The following is a 23,105-nucleotide window of genomic DNA, read 5'->3' as shown; positions in this document are numbered from 1 at the left end:
TTGCCTCAGTTGCAGCATTAGACAAGTACTATTGTGACGGTACCGTACTGTAGTAGTACTGTAATACAGCGGTGTGCGTGCAGTGTGGTGCTGATGCAGCTGTTCTGGTTACCATGCCGACGCAGAAGACTGTGAAGAGCAGGAACCAGGGCAGGTCTGTGCAGCTGCGGTCCTCCAGCGGTCTCCATTCTCTCTTTGTCCTCTGAAACACACACGCACACGCACAGTCAGCACAGCCGGGCCTGCAGGACTGAGGCGGGCCGGGCCGGGCCGAGCAGCGAATGCTCTCGCGTCTCCCGGCCTGTTCGGTCGGCTGGGCTCGGTGTCATCCCGAACCCGGGCGCTCGGTTCCAGCTGGGTCGGCTGTTGACGTGCAGCGGGCCCGGTTCCCTGCGGCTCCCCGGGGAGATAATGGGATTAGAGGAGAGCTGCAGGATGTAATCCCCGTTCGGCCTCCTCCCATCACCGGGACGGTTTTCCTTTCACGGTTTAGAAACGTAAACACGCGACGCTGAAGGACACACGGAGAGGAGGACCGTACCGAGCCGGCTCGGGCCCAGCCGAGCAGAAGCGGGCCGTGCTTACCTCCGAGCTACCGCAGCATCCCATTGCAGTCAGGGTGGACGTGCCCGGAGCCTCACGGAGCCTCACGGAGCCTCACGGAGCTTCACGGAGCCTCAGCTCAGCGGCGGCGGTTCTCTGGGCTCGGCAGGGGGGTGAGGGGAGGCGAGCGGCCCCGCGGGGTCCCGGAGCGGAGACGGTCCTGACGGTCAGACTGAGCGCTCCGGCTCGCTGAGCATTCTCCTGCCTCCAGGTGCCGTGCTCAGCGGGGATTAACGGCCGAGGATTTGTCCGCCACACTTCCTGGTGGGCCGTCAGGTGCAGCGGCCATCCATCTCATTGCGCGTGCGCAGTGATCGGCCGCGCCGGAGCGCCGCAGACGCAGGCTGCAGTACGCGCTCTGACCACTAAGTGGTGACGGACGGAGGTGGCGCTGTTTCCCCACCGGAAACCCCCCCTCACCCCCTCCCCTCACTGGGAAGGAGGACCGTTATAGCGAAGGAAGTCCCGTTTGACCGCACTTCTGTCTGAATGTCCAGATTTATTGGTTCCTTCTTGTAGAGCATCAAACAACAAACACACTCATGACATCTGTGAACAAAAGCCCCTGGAGTCCATCCGGAAACCTCCCAGCATCACTTTGGATGAAAGATGCTCTGAAGTTTACACAACAGCACCACCACAGCAGAGCCAAGCCATACTTCTTGTTTGTTTGTTTGCTTATTTATTGATGGATTTAAGTACTCATTATTCTTTGTACGTGGGGGTCATGGGTCATATGTTTTAATGGAGGGGAGTGGGAACGGTGGGTTGGGTTTTTACTGTAATATTTTGTTTTTTCTGTTTTTAATGTTAAAGCGCGTCGAGCTGCGCAAAATGCATGAGAAGCGCTATTTTATAAATGAAGTTTGATTTGATTTGAAGTTTGATTGAATTTGATTTGATTTGATTTGATTTGATTTGACACAAACAGAACCGGGGCTGAACCAGGCTGACGTCCCCCTGCTCTCCTTCACACTTATCGCCTAACACTCCTGTGGTGAACACAGCAGGGTCTGGCTACTATACACACAAGAAATGAGGACGTGAAAGTCAAAGCCCTGGTAAAAAAAGCAATACCAGGAGGAGTATAGCATCACTTAAAGTAAAAGCCATGACTCAAACAGACAACCCTAAGAAAACTAATTCAGTTTCAGAGATGGAATCATGTCTGTAGCAAAGAAGCAGCACACAGAAGTTCATAAAATCAGAAATGGTCAAACATCAGTCAGTCATAGGAATCAAACAGAAAATTACCTGGAGGATTGTGTGTGGTGAGAGTGCAACAATCGAGTATTAGAGAGGATTTGAGTTTTATTTTCCGTTTCACATTAAACAGTGGATGTAATTCAGTAGCTGGCAGTTTTAAATGACCTGTAATTTTTTAAGACTGAGAAAAAAATCCCATAAATGTTGTTGACTATAGTTCCATCTCTGGTAGAAATGTTTTTCAGGACGTTAAAGACCCACACCAATAGAAAAAAGAGGTTTTGGTGTTCTTGACATATACTTGCAGGATTTTTCTCATGATTGAGGACAAATTAAAAGAAAATTAAGCTTGAAATTGCGTTTTTAAGCTTAATGATTCATTCATATCACTGAATCAGGAACAGACAAAAAATGCTCTCTGAAAAGGCTTGTAGCACTGACATAGGTGCTGCAATCAGCAGGCCACAGTCTCTCTGCTCTGCTCCATTCTGATGCATCCACCTGTAGACACATAGATCCATGAACGTCTTTGTTTTCCTTGTCTGAGCTGGAATCTGGAACTAGTACGACTGGATAGATCTGATATTGGTCACCATTTTTGTTGCACTGCTAATAATAGGTTGGGTTTGTGAGGGGCTGTAAGCTAGTGGGAGAGAGTGTAAACAGAAGAATGATGGCCAACAGTCCACAAGTCAGAGTTGAATTTCTAATGAATCCTGCTACTCTGCAGAAACTATGTCCTAGAAAACCAGACCGTTTTTTTTTTTTTTTTTTTTTGGTTAAAAACAACTTTATCTTAATTAAAAGACCACTGGGAACACTTTGAAAATAGATCAAAAGATGATTGGAGTGAGCCCTAAAGAATTTTTGCACAGGACTGTGGGTTGTTTGTAACCCCCTGCACCCCCACCGCTAATTGATGACCCTCCGTGAGCTGAATTTCCTGCTCCTGCATGCAGGCATGTTTGCTGCACGTCTGCAGATCTGCAGTCGTGATAAACGGGGGCAGCGCTACTGTGGCATTGAAGCCAGGTCTTTGTTTCACTCCTTCACCAGGACAGAGCTCCGTTCATCTCCACCAGTCACCATGTACGGTACAGAGCGCATAGCACACAGCGACACACAGGCAGTGTTCAGACATGTAAAACTGCTGCCCAATAGGACACAGAGACCTGAACTGCAGTGGAATTACTGAAAGGTAATCAATCTGTAGTAAATAAGCTGTATTTATCAGTTATCGTTCTGCTTTCTGATTGGCTGTCATGTTGCTACGGTGAGATGAAACAAATTTCTCAAAATAAAAAAAAAGCTACTTTTGCAGTTTGAGCTGTAACTGCAGATACAAGTTGGACACGCAGAGCTTTTAGATTATAGTCTTGCTTTGATTTTACTTTGATTTTGTTTGAACAGAATTAAGCCAAGTCTGTTTTCACTTCCTGCTTCATTTTGTAGATTTTTCCAGGCTTTTCATTTTGCATAACTTTCTTACCTGTAAAAGAAGTTTAAGTTAGTTTTATGTATGTGTACTACGTATTATTAATTTATGTGGCACCTTAAAAACAAACATTAAAAGCTCAAAAACATTAAAAACAACAATTAGCAGATCAAAACAATTAAAGGTAAAAGTGTAAATTAGTATAATAAAGCATTAAAAGCACCAGATCAAAACAAAACAATAAAACAGTCAAACACACCAGCCTGACTATAAAAGCCTGTTTATAATAATAGGACTTGAGAATTTCTTAAAAAATGGACAGTGAGGATGCCTGCCGACTGCTCAGTGTTTCACAGTTTTGATGAAACACTGTTTTTTCCCCTCTGAGCTTCCTTTTGGACCTCTGTCCCTCCACCTGATCTGAGGCAGGAGCAGAAGTGTATCCTGTTAGTCGCCCCTTCAGTATAATATAAGCCTGTAGAAGTTGAATCAATTTTGAGAAAATGGAGGGAATGGGTTGCCCTAAACCATCAAAACACGAGTTAAAGCAACTTAAAAAACAAAAAATTAAATTAATTCTGTTTGAGGTTCAGGTCACAACTTTACACTTCAAGTATGACCAGCCTCTTTTACCTAATTATGAGCATTTTGAGTTTATTCACATCACAGACAAACTTAAACTGCTCAAGTCAGACTTTTCCGAACCAAAAGGCAGTTTCATTTCTGTTTTCAGTCTTCTAAATCTGGAGGATCTGCTCATACGGCCCCATGCTATTTTTATTTCTGCCACTCAGAAACAAAGAATGTCAACATGGAATCCATCTTAATTTTAGTAACGTGTGCAGAAATATCAGTCCAAATATAAACCCTCCTTTGTAAAGACGCTCAGGAAGAGATGGTACCTGAGACCTTGCCTTACTCTGTCCCTATCAGCGTCAGACGAGTCCAGGTTCTCCTTCAGAAACATTCAAATGTTTGAAAACATTCCTAGTCTGCAAGTGTTTTACTGCAACAGGGAGAACTTCCCCAACTCCCCAGGAAGAATTTCCCCATTGTGGGATGAATAAAGCATAAATTCTTATTATTATATTATTAGAACAAACACATCAAGAAGATCTTCCGTCAATGCAGAAGTCAGTTGAACGCATTTGTGGTGCTCATCTGACATGATTTGTTTGTCCAATGGTAACATGCAGAAACAGAACGTGCTGTTTTGCTTTGAAAATCCACCAACTTCTTTATTCCTTAACAAAGTTCTCTCTGTTTTCCATGATTCCTTCCTGTCTGCCTGATCCTGAAATCCACAGGATTCCTCCGCAGAGCTCTGAAGCATGATGCATGGAGAACAACAGTTTGACCACACTCACAATTTGTCCCATTCACAGCGCCTTCCGTCGTCCAACGTCAATCACGTAAATCCCCACGTCAATGATGGACAGAGCAAAGGAACAGCAGGAAAGGTTGGAATGAATTTTGTAAGTTTTGCTTTAGACCAATGGAGTCTATGTACAATTTTAAATTGAGTAATCCTGTGATGTGAAGAAATTGAGGAAGAGTATATTCTGTCCAGAGCTTTCTCCCATATCTTCTCAGTGATATTTAAGCCTAAATCCTCTTCCCATTGGGTTTTTAGCAATATTAGAGGTGTCTTTTGATTTGCATTTTATGTGTTTAGCAAGCAGTAAATGTTCTCGATTGTTCCCCTGACGCTTATTTTAAATTTCAAGATGGATTCTAAAAGTGAGTCAGGGGGGCAGGACGGGAAATGAGGGAATGAAGTTGAAAGAAAGTTTCGAAGTTGAAGGTATCTAAAGAAATGGGCGCTGGGGATATTGTATTTAATTACAAGTTGCTCAAAGGATGCAAACATACCATCAATGAATAGGTCCTCAAATGAAACAATGCCTCTTCTGCTACATTTCCAAAAAGCTTTATCTGTAGTCGAAGGTATAAACCGATGATTTTTATTCGTGGGTGTACATTTTGTTGGCTTTTGAGGGAAAACACTTCCCTAAATTGTCTCCAAATTTTCAGAGATTGTTTAACTATGGGATTTGAGGTGTAATTTGATATAGGTTCAGAAAAAGGAAGTTCTGAACAAAGCAATGATTGTGGAGAGGCATGAGGACAAGAAGCTCCCTCCATATATAACCATTTTGGGTTTGTGGATTTGTTAATGTTTTTCTACATTTTAATTCATGAATCATAGAGTTGACGCCGAGCGAGGAGACTGAGGAGCTGCAGCTTTGATCTTCAGTCTTGTTTTCAATTCAAACTATTTGTTCATTTAACTGATCAAATAAGAATACATCTAAGTTCTGTCTTTGATTCTCAGAGAGCCTTCCTTAATATTTGGACTAAACAAAGTTCCTCACAGTTCTTCAGGAAAGGACAGCCATGAGGGTGTCGTCAGATCTTACCTTTTTCCGGAGCATAACCTGCTGCTGGGAGCTTGAAGAAAGCCGCTTAGGGTCCATGTTCCTGTGGTGCTCCTGAGGAGTCCAGCAGAACCCTGGTGCTGCCGTCAGACTGAAGACTGCAGCGATGTGGGCCGTATGGAGTTGCAGAGGACAGAAGGGCTTTGTGATATTGTTTACTGCTGTACCAGGCTGAACACTGAGAATGTGTGCCTGTCTTTATGTAGTTGTGAGGACCAACGTCTGATTGTTGCGCAACAATGTGAGGCCATTTGTCCTGGTCCTCACATCTTTAAACATTTTCAGGGTAAATGCTCTTTTTTAGTTGTTTTTTTAGTTTTAACAGACTGACAGTGAGTTTGGATTGTGACGGAGCCAAAGGCCATGGTGTCCATGGAAAGCCCCAAAACACTAGAGAGACCATGAAATGTGTGTCAGAGTGGGGTCCTCAGAAGTGTTACTGAGTGAATGCATTTCACGACTCAAAGAAGAAACTGATGTTTTGTCCAACAGTCACATCAGACTCAGAACATGCGTGTAACAGCATATGAGCAAGAATCCATGTGTGTGTGACGTATGGATTCTTGCTTATATTCTGATTCCAAATCCTCTTTTCTCGTCTTTGGTTGGATTTTTTATCCATGACAACTGCAATGGGTGTCTGCTTTTATAGAACCTGGCCTACAAAGTTCAGAGACTGACAACCATCAACCTCAAAGTTGACCCAAAGCAAACTGGTGAGTCACAGAAGACAATAGCATCCGAGCATTTTCATAAAACTAAATAGATCATTAACTTCACAATACATTTAAATTCTCTTCAAATCACATTTGAGATTTTACAAACAAGTTATTAACATGAACCCCAAATAAGTGGATTTACACAAACTATTTAAATATTGAATCAAGTGTTAAAATTATCTTTTATTGGCAGTCATAATTAAGATATACATTCACTGACCACTTTATTAGGTACTGCTCCTTAGACATAATCAACACAATCTGCTCTAGTTCCAACCGAGCATCAGAATGATGAAGAAATGTTCTTCCTGAACTCCTAAACTCTCACATCTGTAGCAGGACTTTGTTTTTTCTTTTTTTCTTCTTTTAAATTGTTCTGTCCAACAACTGGGAGAACAGACGAGAGCTGAAGGCCTTTGTGTTGGACAGGTTTTACTATTACAATAAGCAGATATGTATCTTCGGAGAACCAAGGTGTATATTCGTATAAGCCCATTTTGTTTTTTATCACTTTTTTATTTATTTATAACATTTTATGCTATATACTCTCTCTCTCTCTCTCTCTCTCTCTCTCTCTCTTCATATATATATATATATATATATATATATATATATATATATATATATATATATATATATATACATTGAATAGGTTATGATTTTAAGCTGTGTAACATTTATGTTACATCTGTTGGAAAGACCCATAATAAATCCAAGAGTAAGACTATTGCACAGTGAACTATATACCGTATTTTCCGGACTATAAGTCGCTCCGGAGTATAAGTCGCACCAGCCCAAAAATGCATTATAAAGTAGAAAAAAACGCAGATAAGTCGCACTGGACTATAAGTCGCATTTTGACGGGAAATTTATTTGACAAAATCTGAAACCAAGAACTAATAAGTTCCACAACCTCATATGACACAATCATAGCAGACTGTTTATCTCATAATTTCACAGTAATTCTTTCTCATATTTATTTATTTATTCCTTTCATGAAGCATCATTGGCCAACTAATACTCTGTTTTCATCCTGTATTTGTAGAAACAGTTGTCATTTTTATTGCATTTCTGAATCTATGAAATCATTGGAAAATAGAATATTATGTTGTTAGCCTTCAAGATCTTACTGTAAAAAAAAGTTTGCTGATTCTCTGAGTCACTTAACATACTCTTAACATAACTCATACATCAAATTGACCCAGGAACATCATCTCTGTTCCTCACAAATGAACATAACAGGAGGGTTAACAATGTATTTATTTCAATTTAGTTATAATACAAGTCGCTGCGGAGTATAAGTCGCACTCCTTGCCAAACTATGAAAAAAAGGGCGACTTATAGTCCGGAAAATACGGGTAATAAATTTTGATCAACATGACATAAACAATTGATAATGTAGCAAAGAGCAGAGAATTGTACATAATCATTTGCATGGATGTACCAAAGCAATTGCAACTTGTTCAAAGAAGTGAGAAACTGCTTATGTGATGTGCACAAGTGACATCATGATGTGAAGATTGAACAAATAGTTTTGGGAATTTCATTCTGATCTGAGAATTGTACTAAAGCGACTGAGAAAAACTGTATATAGTTCACTGTGCAATAGTCTTACTCCTCAAAACTCCTAGTCATTAGTTCATCGTATAAGTCAGTAACTGCAAAATGGATGACCAAGTTGTCATAATGTAAAAAACATATTTTGCTGCATTGCAAGAGAGGATATTCGCTGTGATGTGGATGAGAATTTGTGGCCTAACATACAGGAACGACAAGAGGTGTAGGAAGACCACACCAATTTCTACTGCACTGCCTGTACTGTTGTACAGAATATTGTCTTATCTTTTTTTTCCCCTTTGTGTTACTGTTTGCAGTGGGTTTTTTCTATGTTGGTATGACATGGTCTGTCAACAACTTACAATATGAACAATAAAAGTGTAAATGTAAATCTTGTTCAGTCTCTTGTAATCAAACAAAAAAGGTGTAACTTACATTTTACAATAATTACCATCAAAACTTTAGCCATAGTTTACATCAGAACCTCCCTCTAAAGTACACAGTTATATTGACAACATGACTAAGTCATTTGACTGTCTTGTTCGTAGACAATGACACAAGGACTTGACATTCTGATGGTACTGCCATGTTCAATGACATAAAGACTCAGTTTTGAGAGATGAACTAAAGATTTTGAGCAAGTTACAGGCTTTTGCAAGAAATCCATAGAGTTTTGCTGTTTGTAATAATTGTTTTGAGAAATGCACACACGTATTTGCAAACTTCAATTCTGATCTGAGAATTGTACTAAAGCGACTGAGAAAACTGTATTAGGGGGAACCAGATCCTCCCTAGCCCAACCAACCTGACCAGGAGACAGAGGACAGGAGAACCCCGGACCAGGAGCAACCCCGTGACAGGATCCCCACAGCCCGACCGGGGGGGGACCACTCACCCACCCAGCCAGGTGCAGAAGAGGCCCCCCTACGGGGGCTCATCCGGCACCGGGGAGCATGGGCGACCCCGGAGCAGGATTATCTTTTTAAAACAAATATTATTGCAATAAACATATTTTATATTTTTTACATGAAACAGTAATGTAGTTTTGCCAGAATTCCTTTGACTTTGATATTTGAAGGCCATGTCGAAAGAAAAAGAGCTTCCAGGGAAGAAAATAAATTCTAAGTAGCTTAAAAAGCTGAAGCTCCTTTAAAACATACGTGTTCTGGCATAAATACTAAATAAGATTTTAACTACAACTCAAATAACCGTAAAGTAAAATGTTAGGTGTCATAAGTGCATATACAGAATGGGAACCAAACCACATCTTTTATTTTGTCCTTTGGGTGTCGTCATGTCTATAGGTACACATCAATGAGCTGTCCAAAGACAGGTGTATTCCTATAGATATATCCTGCAAATATGTAATAGTAACCCTTGTGCTATCCTAGGCACTTTAACATTGGTAGTTGGGTCATCTAGACCCACGACAGTGCTCTGAACCTTTTTTCTTCAATGATTTGTGATCTTCACTGATGTCCATGGATTACATGAAATCTTTCCACCTTTATCCACCTTTGTCATGGTAGGGAGAACACTTCAATGTAAGGATGGGGTCATCTAAGAAAGCACAAGGTCTAACAGTTACAGCATCTGCAAATTTGGGTTGTAGTGTAAAGATTTGTGTAAACAGTTTGATCCCCACAGCATGTCAGCTAGGTCATTGTGGTGTTACACATCTCATCAGCTTCGAGTATCCGCTTTAGCTTATTTATACCATATTTCTAAATTAGCACCAAACCAAAACCTCAAACTCTCAATGACAGCTTTTGATTTGAGTTTTTTACATCTTGAATTCACAAACATGAGTCTTCTGGCTGTAATTTTCATACTAAACTAAATAACTGACATAGTGAGCCAGTGAGCCTTCTACAAGCTGCAAATAAAGTTAACCACATGCAGATTACAAAAAATGTCTGGAGATAAGAATAGAAGACTAAAGACCTCAGACAAAAGCCGTCCCGCTGTGAGGCAGCATTGTTCAGTGCTGCACCTCTGTGCCACCTTGGTCAGAGGAACATTCAGAACCCACAGCTGCACACAGCCGGACCTTTCATGTAATGGAAGCTCTGCTCAAGCATTCCATACCATCCGTTGGATTTCTATACTGCTGGAAACACTTTAAAAACTTTATTTTATGTCAGTGAGACATTTAGGCTTTTTATATTGGACTCCACAGAAGGTTCTTGACCACAGCTTCACAACCAAAAGTACAAACAGGGTCAGTAAAACAGTCTCAGAAAAACAAAAAGGAGAAGCTCTTCTTGGATCCTATCCTGGGTCACGCAACCCAAACTGTTTCATGCTGACTTTTCTGCTGGTCAGTTACTGAAAGTCTCCAAGCCAGGAGACGTTAAACCAGTGAAAAGAGGAAACCAAGCAAGGTTTGGTGAAAACCACCAGAAAGAATGCATCTTCTTTTTTATTGTTGTCTATCCTCAGAGAGACCTGGATGAAGAACAAAAACTCTTTGATCTTTAGGCATAAAGTGAGTTCTTTCCATGAAATCTACTTGTTGGTGTCCGTTTTGTGTTACTTTGATAGTAAAAAATTTGTATTGAATTGATTCTACAACCTGGTTTCTGCTTGTAGAATCAATTATCTGGCTTCACTTTGTTGTGCTTTCTCTGCATGTTTGGATCTGTTTTACCTCCTGCTTGATTTCAGCTGAATTCTGTTGATTCCCACAGCAGTGATTTCCCACTGTAGGCCTGCTTTAATGTTTGTTAAGAACCATCAGCACTCAATTAGACATTTTAAGCTGGAGTCAGACTGAACTGATACCTGATACCATCCAGCTACAGGCATCACTTACAAAGAAACAAAACTGTAAGGTAGTCAAAGTCATCAGAATGGATCTGTAACAACAGTCATGATGAATATCAGCGTCTGTGTCATGGCTCCATGGACGCAGCGTCTACTTTAGCCCTTGTGATATCCTAGCCATTTTGACGTTGGGAGTTGGGTCATCTAGACCCCACAAAACAGTGCGCTCAACTTTTTTTTTCAATGATTTGTGATCTTCACTGGTTTTCATGGATTACATGAAATCCGCTTCACCTTTATCCACCTTTGTCACGTCAATGGTCATCCTGACCCCATAGGATAGCACAAGGGCTAGACTACAGCCAGAGAGGTTTCCAGCTGACGCCCCAAAACCATTCATCGCTGCAGTTTCCGTCTCAGTCCTGCAGAGGGCAGTGTAACACAAATATCTGTTCTTATTCCGCCTGATCACCATGAAGGAGCTCTATGTCAACAACGCTCTCCACGCTTTCTGACAGGATAACCCAATTTCCAGGCAATTCGATGTTTGTGACTCTGGTTTAAACATCAGAGACAAAAAAAAAACACTGTAATTTTTATGTTTGGTTGTTTATAAGAATGTGTTCTCATTGTATTTTGTCTGTTTTTGAAATAAAGTTCTGTGCTTGAAAAAATTTGTATAAAAAGTGTCAACAGAGTAAAACTCAGAGTATAATTGGAGTAAAAAAGTCAGAAGCAGATCAGTTTCATTTAACCACTGTGCTTCCTACAGCAACACTCACTGATCTTCTAAAGGCCGCTTCCTGTTATGATTCCTGAAATATGCATCTGTGTAGATGTTCATGTAGTGTCCTGCAGGTTCTCCACCCACTGTCTTCTTCCCCTTTGTGAAAGACATTTGTCACAATCTCCCAAATACTGAATGTCATTTTTATGCTGAAGATACCGTTATCTGTAGTTTAACCACACAGGCAGATGGGTTGGTGGAAAGGCAGACGAGTTGGTAAACAGGCAGACAGGTTGGTGGACAGGCAGACGAGTTGGTAAACAGGCAGATGGGTTGGTGAACAGGCAGACGGGTTGATGAACAGGCAGACGGGTTGGTAAACAGGCAGACAGGTTGGTGAACAGGCAGACAGGTTGGTGCACAGGCAGACGGATTGGTAAACAGGCAGATGGGTTGGTGAACAGGCAGACGGGTTGATGAACAGGCAGACGAGTTGGTGAACAGGCAGACGGATTGGTAAACAGGCAGACGAGTTGGTGAACAGGCAGATGGGTTGGTAAACAGGCAGACGAGTTGGTGAACAGGCAGACGGATTGGTAAACAGGCAGACGAGTTGGTGAACAGGCAGACGGGTTGGTAAACAGGCAGACAGGTTGGTGAACAGGCAGACAGGTTGGTGCACAGGCAGACGGATTGGTAAACAGGCAGATGGGTTGGTAAACAGGCAGATGGGTTGGTGGACAGGCAGACGAGTTGGTAAACAGGCAGATGGGTTGGTGGACAGGCAGACGAGTTGGTAAACAGGCAGATGGGTTGGTGAACAGGCAGACGGGTTGATGAACAGGCAGACAGGTTGGTAAACAGGCAGACAGGTTGGTGCACAGGCAGACGGATTGGTAAACAGGCAGACGAGTTGGTGAACAGGCAGACGGGTTGGTAAACAGGCAGACAGGTTGGTGAACAGGCAGACGGGTTGGTAAACAGGCAGATGGGTTGATAAATAGACAGATGGGTTGGTAAACAGGCAGACGGGTTGATGAAAAGGCAGACGGGTTGGTAAACAGGCAGACAGGTTGGTGCACAGGCAGACAGATTGGTAAACAGGCAGACAAGTTGGTGAACAGGCAGACAGGTTGGTGGACAGGCAGACGAGTTGGTGAACCGGCAGATGGGTTGATAAATAGACAGATGGGTTGGTAGACAGGCAGGCAGGTTGGTAAACAGGCAGATGGGTTGGTGAACAGGCAGACGGGTTGGTAAACAGGCAGATGGGTTGGTAGACAGGCAGGCAGGTTGGTAAACAGGCAGATGGGTTGGTGAACAGGCAGACAGGTTGGTAAACAGGCAGACGGGTTGGTGACCAGGCAGACGGGTGGCTGGACAGGCAGATAGACGGGTTGGCAGACTGGCAGGCAGATGAGTTGGTGAACAGGCTGACGGGTTGGTAGGCAGGCAGGCAGACATGTTGCTGGACAGGCAGGCATACAGGTCAGTAGTTAAACGGTGGGGATCATAAACAGCCGAAGAGTCAAACACAAGTCTTCATTGATTTGGTTCTAAGTGTTTTCTTTCATTGTTGTCATCATATTGCTCTTATGTAGAGAATCTCAACAGAGGCTCAGCTGGGCTCTTATTGTGAAAGTATGAGCACAGCTGTCGTATGACTGACAGTAACCTTATTGCTAATTATGTGACCGGAAATAGACCACAGTCAGTCTTACAAAATAAAACTGGAAATGTAAATGCTGGAATTGTGTCTACTTCTTATGGATGTGATGTGAAAGACCCAGAAAGGGAAGTTTCTGTATTTCAGCCTTTTTGGTTGTCTTTCACTAAAAAAAAGTTGAGTTCTGCCTTGTTTCCTGAAAATTATTCACTGAAAATAACTTTTATCAACACAACACCAACCTTTCACGGTTTAATTCCTTTTACTTCACATTAGCTGTTTGTGTCATTTTTTCTCTTCATTAGCTGATTTCTAACAGCTTTTTCAGAAACCATGATTTTTTTCCCGTCTCTTGGAGACCAAAGACAGTTCAGATACATGTTACACTGCAAAACAAATGAATCAAAGATTGCATAAAAGCAGCCAATGGTTAAACAAATAATTGTACGGACAACATTATCGAATTAACGAAATGCGTTTGTTATTCAGTATTTAGCTAAATGCTTTACATTTTTAGGGTGATAAAGATCAGAACTTTTCCAGGTTTCGGGGAGTTTTATTTTCTGAAGATTGGCTTTTACTTTGAAGGCGCAGAGCGGAAGCAGCGCGGTGAGGGGTGGTTAAGTGACTCCGGTAAATTGGGGCTCAAACCTCCGCGCTGCACCTCAGTGGAGCAGATGCTGCAAAGGCGGTCGGCTGAGGAGTACTTCGGCAGTGCGCGTGAGCAGGGCAGCGGGGACGAGCAGCTCTCTGAACCCGTCCAGCGGTCTGAGGTTGGTTCTGCTCTGAAGTTCGGCTCGGAGTCTGCTGGACTTCTGGGAGACTTGAAGAAGGTGCACGCGCTGCGCTCTCCAGCAGGTAAATTCCGCGTAAACCGGAAACCTTAACCAGGTTAGGGTGGTCAGAACTGGGTGGTCCCGACCCGGATTTTTTTAAATCTGAAGCAGAATGGTCTGAAAAGTTCGTGGCAAGTTGAATGTGCGGATCACCTGGCTGGTGTCCGCGCGCGCAGGGACTCCAGATGTCAGTCCGAGCGCGCGCCGCTAAGTCACCGCTTTAGCCAGAAACAGTCCAGGAGGACCGGCTCCAGCCTGGCAGTGATTGCGCTCTATACTGGAGCTCCTTAGAAAGTTCTGGAGAACCTTGTAGGAACCAGGAGCAGTCATACCCGACCCGGTTCTGTTGAGATGCGGAACATTCTGACCCCATTAACCTCGTCACGTGACCCTGGGATTGCTCTACAGCTAATTTAATCAACAATGAGGAGTTGCAGCAACCTTTGATCAGGAGGGGGCTTTCATGTAAAGACCACCCCCATGCCGCCGCCACCTCACGTGCGCGTGAAGTAAAGAGACCCGTGTCTTTGATGTGTTTGCCAGAACTTGTGGCTTCAGGCAGACTGAAAGTTTAAAAGTTCCGCGTGGGGATGCGAAAGGATTTCAGAAAGTGGAGGTGAGAAACTCAGTAGCACCAGAGAACCAAACATTGGCTGCTTCAGAGCAGCTAAGGGGGTGGATGGCAGGTAACCCCCCCCACCCCCAAAGGTAGATATTTTGATCAGTTCAGCTGAGAGAGAAAAAAACATTTTAGAATCTGTAATCCACTCAAGAAACAGCAAACATGGATGTAAACCTGCTGATAGGAGTCACTTTCTATAGAAAAGTTCTGCAAGAAAATGTAGTCAGTAAATGTAATTAATTAGTACTAGTTAGTTGTTTGTTAGTTGGCACCTCCACCAAACTTGAGGTGGTTGTTTATTATAGGATAAAACCAAATCTTTGCAGCATCCTTCATGTGAAGACCCACCCTGATGACTCTCATGTTTTTGCTGTTTCTAGCTCTTCTTGTGGCATTTTTCTGATGACGGTGGACGTATCTAAAGACAATTCAGACTAAAACGGTTTCTGAGTGTTTCTTTATTCAAATCGCAGTAGCGGACAAAAAGATGTTGTTGGGAGAAGCAGTAGGTGTGACGTAGATGCTACAATCGGCAGGTCACAGTCTCTCTGCTCCTCTCTGTTCTGATCATTCACTGTCAGACAGATAGATCCATGATCGTCTTTGTTTTCCTCGTCTGAGCTGGAATCCTGATCTTAACTGGATAGCTCAGATATTGCCGTTCACCTTTCGGCACATCCCATCAGGGTTTTCCTCCACAGCCAATCAGCTTTCAGTGATTCATACAAGTAGTAGTAATAGTAGCAAGTCTATATTGCACATTTTTTGTTGCACCTGTAATGTTAGTTTAGGGGTATGAAGGGGCTGTAAGCTGGCAGGAGAGCAACAACAATCCCGCCCACAACTCAGAGGTGAATTTCTAATGAATCTTCTGCCGCTCTGCAGAAACTATGTCCTAGAAAACAACACCGCTTTTTGTTTTGCTGTTGTTATTTTGGCTAAAAACGGCATAATCATAACTAAAAGACCACTTGGAGTGCTTTGAAAGTAGACCAAACGCAGATTGGAGTGGGTCTTTAAGAAGGTCACCAGATTCTGTAGGGTTCACGTTGCAGCATGATACCGGCTTCATGGTACTGGTGTTCTTGCAGGTTTTAAAATGATCCTGAAGAAGAAACACCAGAGACAAAAATCTGTCTAAAGTCTTTCATTTATATTTTACATGACTGAAAGTAACAGGTGTGCTAGAGCAACATCCCAGAATGCAACACAGCAGGACAAACCTACATCTTCACTATTAGACAGCATGCAAACTTCTGGTTCTCACTCTTCCCTCGTGGACGGGCTGAAGGACTTTCAGAGTTTTTTGTGGACGCTGTTCTTTCAGCTGAACATCTATGGACGGTGAAAGCATGAAGGTTGACCTGTGAAGCTGTCCTCTGGGGTCATCCAGGGTCAGGTGGATGCATGAAGCTCCTCTTCTGTTCTCGTATAGACTGCCGGTGTTTCTTCAAAGCTGCTAACAGAGACGAGTATTTGTGACCCGTTTCTAGAAGGAAGATCGGATGTTCTCTGTTCTGTGTCAACTCGGCTGATCCTGAGTCAGGAGCCTTGTTTCTGCTGAAATCACTTGTAGCTCACGACGCTGAAGTTAGCTTCCGATTCACAGCTTCCGATTCGCGAGTGCACTAAAGGAGCATTCCACTGTTTTTTTTGCACTAAGATCTCCTTAGATGGGGTCCTGTTCAGAAACCGCCGGACCTAGACTGCTCAAACCTGGATTAAATTAGGATTTAGATACTAAAGAACACATTAAACAAAGTTTCTGATTTGTGAAACCAGTCTCTGATTTGTGAAAATGTGAAATGGGTTGATTTTTAGCGCATTTTACGCACTGAGTCCACCTTAGACCAGGTCCTGTTCAAAAACCACTGGACCTGGACTGCTCAAACCTGGATTAAATTATAATTTTGACACTAAAGAACACATTAAACACAGTTTCTGATTTGTGAAACCTTCCTCTGATTTGTGAAAATGTGAAATAGGTTTATTTTTAGTGCATTTTACGCACTGAGTCCATTTCAGACCAGGTCCTGTTCAAAAACCACTGTACCTGGACTGCTCAAACCTGGATTAAATTATGCATTAGATAGTAAAGATCACATTAAACACAGTTTCTGATTTGTGAAACCTTCCTCTGATTTGTGAAAATGTGAAATAGGTTGATTTTGACCGCATTTTACGCACTGAGTCCACCTTAGACCAGGTCCTGTTCAAAAACCACTGGACCTGGACTGCTCAAACCTGGATTAAATTAGGATTTAGATACTGAAGAATATATTATACACCGTATTTGATTTTATGCAATTCACAGGTAATGGGGACAAGGGAAGGACAACTTGAAGCAAAACACCAAAACAGGAATTTTAAAGTAAATTAGGAAACAAACCAAGAAATGTTGAACAAAAAAAACTAAAATTTAAGTCAGGGGCTCATGCTAACCCTGACCATAACTATGTGTCCAATCTGACATCTGTTTCCCAGTTTCTTTTGTATGTTGATGTCTGAGATTTTTATATCGCCTCTTCCAGCCTTCTTGGATTCCTGTAGTCCATCATAAAAGTGCCAGCTTTTGTCTGTTCCCAGTCGGTGGAATGCAACAAAATGACTTTGCACACTCAGGTGATATGTTATGGCCACCGGCTCGTACCTGTGTAAACAAATACAATAGTACAATCCAGTATAAAAAAATAAAAATAGAAAAAATGTCAGTGATTCAATGATTTATGTTTTCCCTCAAAAATTCAATCGTAGCGAAAAAAACACATGATGCTAATTAAATTTAACCCAATGCTATAAATTTCTACATTAGTTCTGCAATTTACGCCTTACTTTTCACCAAGAAGTTCGATCTGATGTGGCAACGCTGTTGGATGCTGGTTCTTAGTCAAAGCGTTTTTGTGAAGGATTGATACCAGTACAAGACATGGCAACCCGTGCACAAAGGTACCTCTTGATGTTCTTTTTTGTTCTGTGCATGGCCCTGCACCTCTGAAAATATTAAAAAGTTAGAAAGTCCACAATTTGTTTCAAATATTTTGACTTTTCTTTGTTTGATTCTCATATATATGCTACTTCATACATACCTTTTGCATGGAAGTAGTACGATAATGTCATTGGACCACTTGTCAACGTCAGCCTGCAACTTAGTGAGGTCTTCACACCTTGCAACAAAATTTAAAATAACTAAATAACTTGTATGGCTACATGTTACATAAACTATTGTTTCTCTTACAATAACAGTAAAAACAAGCAAACAGTTTGTTAAATAAGTGTATGTAAAAGTTGTATCAATAATTACAATGTACTTACACAATATCTATTGAGTTGTATCTTCTTTTTGCAGTTGGACAGGCTGGATTAAGACATGTTTGTACAACTTCTGTACTGTTAAGGAATTCAAGTCTACATGTGACCATGTCCTCCTCTGCCCCAAAAGCATCCCAGGTTGATCCTGTGAATCTTCCTAACTCATTGAGCCACAATGCTTTTCCCTGTGCCCACTCCTCATTCTCAAAAAGGTTGTAGATATGGAGTAAAGATGATATCCATCTATCACACTCTGATAGTTTTTGTAGCTCATTTTGTATCCCCGGCTTGTTTTTAATTGCCAGATAAATTGTGTAAAGGAGGTTGTCAACTGAACAAGTGTTTGTCATTGTAATGGTGTTTTGTTCAATAACTGCCTTTCCTCCCCACTGGGGACACGATCCCTTTTTTTTTTTTAATTCAGGGTCGGGCAATGTGTTCTTTAGTATCTAAATCCTAATTTAATCCAGGTTTGAGCAGTCCAGGTCCAGCAGTTTTTGAACAGGACCTGGTCTAAGGTGGACTCAGTGCGTAAAATGCGCTAAAAATCAACCTATTTCACATTTTCACAAATCAGAGGAAGGTTTCACAAATCAGAAATAGTGTTTAATGTATTCTTCAGTATCTAAATCCTAATTTAATGCAGGTTTGAGCAGTCTAGGTCCGGCGGTTTTTGAACAGGACCCGTTCTAAGGTGGACTCAATTCGCAAATTGCGGTCAAAATCATCCTATTTTACATTTTCACAAATCAGAGACTGGTTTCACAAATCAGAAACTGTGTTTAATGTGATCTTTACTATCTAATGCATAATTTAATCCAGGTTTGATCAGTCTAGGTCCAGCGGTTTTTGAACAGGACCTGGTCTAAGGTGGACTCAGTGCGTAAAATGCGGTCAAAATCAACCTATTTCACATTTTCACAAATCAGAGACTGGTTTCACAAATCAGAAACTGTGTTTAATGTATTCTTCAGTATCTAAATCATAATTTAATCCAGGTTTGAGCAGTCTAGGTCCGGCGGTTTTTGAACAGGACCCGATCTAAGGAGATCTTAGTGCAAAAAAAACAGTGGAATGCTCCTTTAGTGCACTGGCGAATCGGAAGCTGTGAATCGGAAGCTAACTTCAGCGTCGTTTGTAGCTCAGAGTTCAGCATCTTCTTATCAATCACACCAACAAATTCCTGGGAAGGTGTTCAGGTACAAGGACCAGCTGAAAACCTGTGAATTAGCAGCCAAGGCCTTCAGAAAGCCTGGAGGAGGACAATTGACTAGGAGACAGTCACTGATCAGATCTGGATCAGGACGTCTGTCACGTCCCTTCGCCTCCACAGACTTGCTGAGCTCTTCCAGAAAGAGCAAAAACCCAGATTAAAGTTCAGTTCAGTGGATTTAAATCCCGTTTCAAAACTTTGAAACTCTTTCCTGACAGATAAAGCATCATTTTCGCCTCAGACGGTTGCATGTTCAGCCGTGTTCCAGCTCGCTTTGTTGTTCTGTTTCTATGCTGAACATTAATGAAGGCAAACATGTTTCTGTCAGATCGTGGAGAGCATGTAGACCTCTTTCATCTTATAAAAACATTTTTTTGGCTTTTGAAACGAAGGTGTAGTTAGTAAAAAGTCAGAGAAACTTCAAAGTTCCCTACAATCTTTGAAATGGGTGAAGACCAGCAGTTCTTCAGGTTTTCTGAAGGATTTTGGTTCCATTTCATTTTTGATACCTGGACACCGTCAGAGTTCGCGGTTTACATGTTTTCTGGAGTCAGACTGAGATTGAGGATGAGAATCGGACTCAAAAACGTCTGAAAATGGGAAATGTTGCGGCTGGTAGGACGCCTCAGCGGCGTCTCCTGCTGGTAGCCATCAGCACGCCTTCAGGGCAGGCGTGTGTCATCCTGATAACCTGCCGTGTGATCAGCAGCGACAGTATCATCGCACCTTTGACCCTCTACGCCGCGCTCACCCTGCCTCTGTGTGTGCTTATCACAGGGCGAGCGGCGGCTGACGATCATTCAGGCTCGGCGGCGCTGCAGACATGTCCATCATCACGCAGCTGGGGCTGCTGCTGTGGAAGAACTTCACCTACAGACGGCGGCAGAAGGTGAGTCTGGTTCTGGTTTTCCAGAACCTCCGCCTGGTCTCCGCTGCTCTTTGCTTCCACCGGAGCTTTTGCTGATGACCGGATCAGTATGGATCAATGGCGATCAGGTCAAAGAATGCTTGTTGAGTGATCTTCTGTGAACCCTGCAAGGCTGGCTGCAGGTCTCACTCTCTGAGAAGCTGTAGTTCTGCAGAGGAATCCTGGATTCTGCTCTGAAACCAGGTTCTAGGTTGCAGGAGTCTCTGTTCTGGATCAGGGACCGGCTTTAAGCTGAATTTGTGGTCCACTCTGCAACCCTGAGATATTTCTATGGTTGAGTTTTCGTGTTTCAGACCCTCTGGGTTCTTCTAGACATTTTGTATGATTGTTGCTGCAGAAAAAGCCTGAAGTTGCAGCACTTTATTAAAACATTGTATAAAAACACTTTTATATAATAATGTCCAGCTAAATGTTGTAGGAGGACGTTCAAAGTGAAGTGTTTTTTAAAGATGTGTACTGAATATTATTTAAGCCTACATGAAATGCACAGTAATGATGATTTAATTAAAAGGGATTTATTTCAAAATGAAGCAGCTATAACTACAGAAAAGGAAGTTAGTATGCTGAGGTTTCATTCGTTTTTCTTATTTTAAATCAAACGTAACTTTAAAAAAAGTATTTATTTTCAGGGGGAATAAACAACAATTTCAATTTAATACTATAAAGCATTCAACCCATTGTTTTCCTGTTTCTCTTTCTTTCTTTCTTTCTTTCTTTCTTCTCTCTAATAAAGAAAAGCTGAAAAAGCTCTTTCAGCTTTTTCAGCTATGAATTTTGGTTCTTCAAATCCTTGAACTTTTCAAGATATTCCAGGTTTCCTTGGGAATCCTTGGTGCAGAAGCTCGCTGGTTCAATACCCGGCGTTGGCATTTTTCACAAAAATATCTTTGTGTGTTATTGTGCTGTTTTCATTTTATCTATGGTCAAGTTTGATAGTTTCTTTCTTTCTTTTTTGCCAATTATTACCCTTTAAGTTTCATTTTCATTCAGCTGCATAACATTCCACCCTGCATTTTCTTCTGGAGATGCAGCTTCTTCTAGTTTCGTTATTAGTATGATTTAAGTTTTTTGATTCTGAAACAGAATTAGTCATTTCAACAGAAAGCATCAGAAAACATCCGTTTTAGTTTGAAAGGTCACATGGGATTAACACTAGTATCTCTGTTAATAAAATCACTTTTAATGCATTAGAATTCTATTAACTGGAGATTTAGTGTTTTTGTTTTCCAAAGTTTCATCCACAGATCATTTGATCTTTCAGAAGTTCACTCATTGAGGCTTTATAAAAACGTCTCCTTTTTATCTGATAACATAAATGTAGGGGTGTCAAATTATTGCGTTAATTGCAATCAATTGACTACAGACAAATTTGTGCTTTTTCTTTAATAGAGTGAATCCCATATTTAATTTATAACTATTGTTATGTTCTCAAAAAAAAAGGAGGTTCTACTGTTAAAGTGCATGAAATTTTATTTGAAAATAAATTCATTCACATGGTTAATTCACACACATGGTAAATTCAAATACACAGTAAATTCACACACACGGTAAATTAACACACACTGTAAATTTACAGACATGGTAAGTTGACACACACGGGGATTTCACACACACTGTTATTTCACGCACGCGATTAATTCACACACATAGTAAATTCACAAACATAGTAAATCCATTCACATGGTATATTAACACACACTGTAAATTTACTCACATGGTTAATTCACAATCAGTAAAATAATAAACATGGAAAAATCTCACAAACAGTAAACTCCCACATGTTAAATTCATATACATGGTAAATTTACTCACATGTTACACACACACTGTTAATTCACACACATGGTAAAGTCAGGGTAAATTCATCCACTTGGTAACTTCACAAACACACGGTAAATATACACACATGGTAAATTTACAGACATGGTAAGTTGACACACACGGGGATTTCACACACACTGTTATTTCACGCACGCGATTAATTCACACACATAGTAAATTCACACGCATAGTAAATTCACAAACATAGTAAATCCATTCACATGGTAAATTTGCACACATGGCAAATTCACACACGTGGAAATAATAATACACATGGTAAAATCACACGCATGGTAAATTCAAAAACATAGTCAATTCATTCACATGGTAAATTATCACCCATGGCAAATTCACACACACGGTAAAATAATTCACATGGTAAAATCATACACAGTAAATTCCCACGTTAAATTCATATACATGATGAATTTACACACATGGTAAATTCACATAGATGTTAAAATAACACACATATAACACACACATGGTAAATTCACACAGATGGTAAAATAACACACATAACACACATGGTAAATTCACACACGCAGTAAATTCACATATGGTAAAATAACACACAGTAAATTGCCACGTGTTAAATTCGAATACATAGTTATTTACCCACATATTAAAATTAACAAAAATGGTAAGTTTACAACCTTCCATCCATACATCCATTTTTTGAACCAGCTCTAATCCCTTTCGTGGTCACGGGGTTGCGGATGCTTGTCCTGGCTACTGTTGGGAGAAGACTGGACACACCCTGGATAGGTTGCCAGTCGATAACAGGGTAAATCAACATGCACGGTTAATTTACTTAAACTGTAAACTCACTTGTTAAATTGACACAAATGGTAAATTTACACATGTGATAAATTTACACAAACAGTTATTTACACCTCCGGTAAATTCACATACATGGTAAAGTCACACTCATGGCAAGAACCTGCAGACATAAAAAAGTACAACTTTCAGCTATTCTTCCCGTTTGTTTCACAGTTGAACAGTTCTTTTCAATTGCAGACCTTTGTTTGTGGTGCAACACAAACATTAGAATGAGAACTGTTGAGCTGGATTTTCAACTGTGATTATTGTTAAAAAATGACAGACATCATCAGTCATGTCATCATCACAAAAGCATGATGTACGGGCCCTGATGATGTATACGTTTGATTGGTGGGGACCTTTTGACATGTGGAACTTATGATATGACTACATTAACCAGAATGCCTAGAGGGGAAGAGAGGCAGAGGATTGGTCAG

The 23,105-nt window shown here is 41.4% G+C and overlaps 2 protein-coding genes and 1 long non-coding RNA gene across 6 annotated transcripts in view; 2 read left to right on the top strand and 1 right to left on the bottom strand.

Moving 5' to 3' along the window:
• slc44a1 (solute carrier family 44 member 1) overlaps positions 1-6,940 on the bottom strand; it is a 34,107-nt gene extending 27,167 nt beyond the window's left edge. For 2 of the 4 annotated variants that reach the window (XM_020701723.2, XM_020701722.2), the window contains exons 1-2: positions 5,665-6,938; positions 113-202 (exon numbers count right to left, since the gene is read on the bottom strand). In XM_020701723.2, coding sequence (XP_020557382.1) covers positions 113-202; positions 5,665-5,721 — 147 coding nt within the window. In that variant the 5' untranslated portion in view covers positions 5,722-6,938. Of the gene's footprint in view, positions 1-112; positions 203-585; positions 1,319-5,664 lie in introns of those variants that run through there. The other 2 variants (XM_020701721.2, XM_023959518.1) reach the window with 2 other exon arrangements.
• Positions 2,594-5,720, top strand: LOC110014740. Its single transcript, XR_002289741.1, has 3 exons — positions 2,594-3,007; positions 4,552-4,719; positions 5,622-5,720. It is a non-coding gene; the product is annotated as an uncharacterized LOC110014740 (long non-coding RNA).
• Positions 6,941-13,784: 6,844 nt separating the features above from the next.
• Positions 13,785-23,105, top strand: part of LOC101163308 (ATP-binding cassette sub-family A member 1) — a 53,824-nt gene continuing 44,503 nt past the window's right edge. Inside the window, exons 1-2 of the mRNA XM_011473151.3 lie at positions 13,785-13,975; positions 19,875-19,986. Of these exons, the coding sequence (XP_011471453.1) occupies positions 19,921-19,986 (66 nt within the window). The 5' untranslated portion in view covers positions 13,785-13,975; positions 19,875-19,920. The remainder of the gene's footprint in view (positions 13,976-19,874; positions 19,987-23,105) is intronic.

Source organism: Oryzias latipes, chromosome 10, assembly GCF_002234675.1.
Source record: "Oryzias latipes chromosome 10, ASM223467v1".
NCBI classification, from domain to species: Eukaryota; Metazoa; Chordata; class Actinopteri; order Beloniformes; family Adrianichthyidae; genus Oryzias; species Oryzias latipes.
Note: the sequence above shows the minus strand (reverse complement) of the source record. Positions and strands in the feature narration are given on the sequence as shown.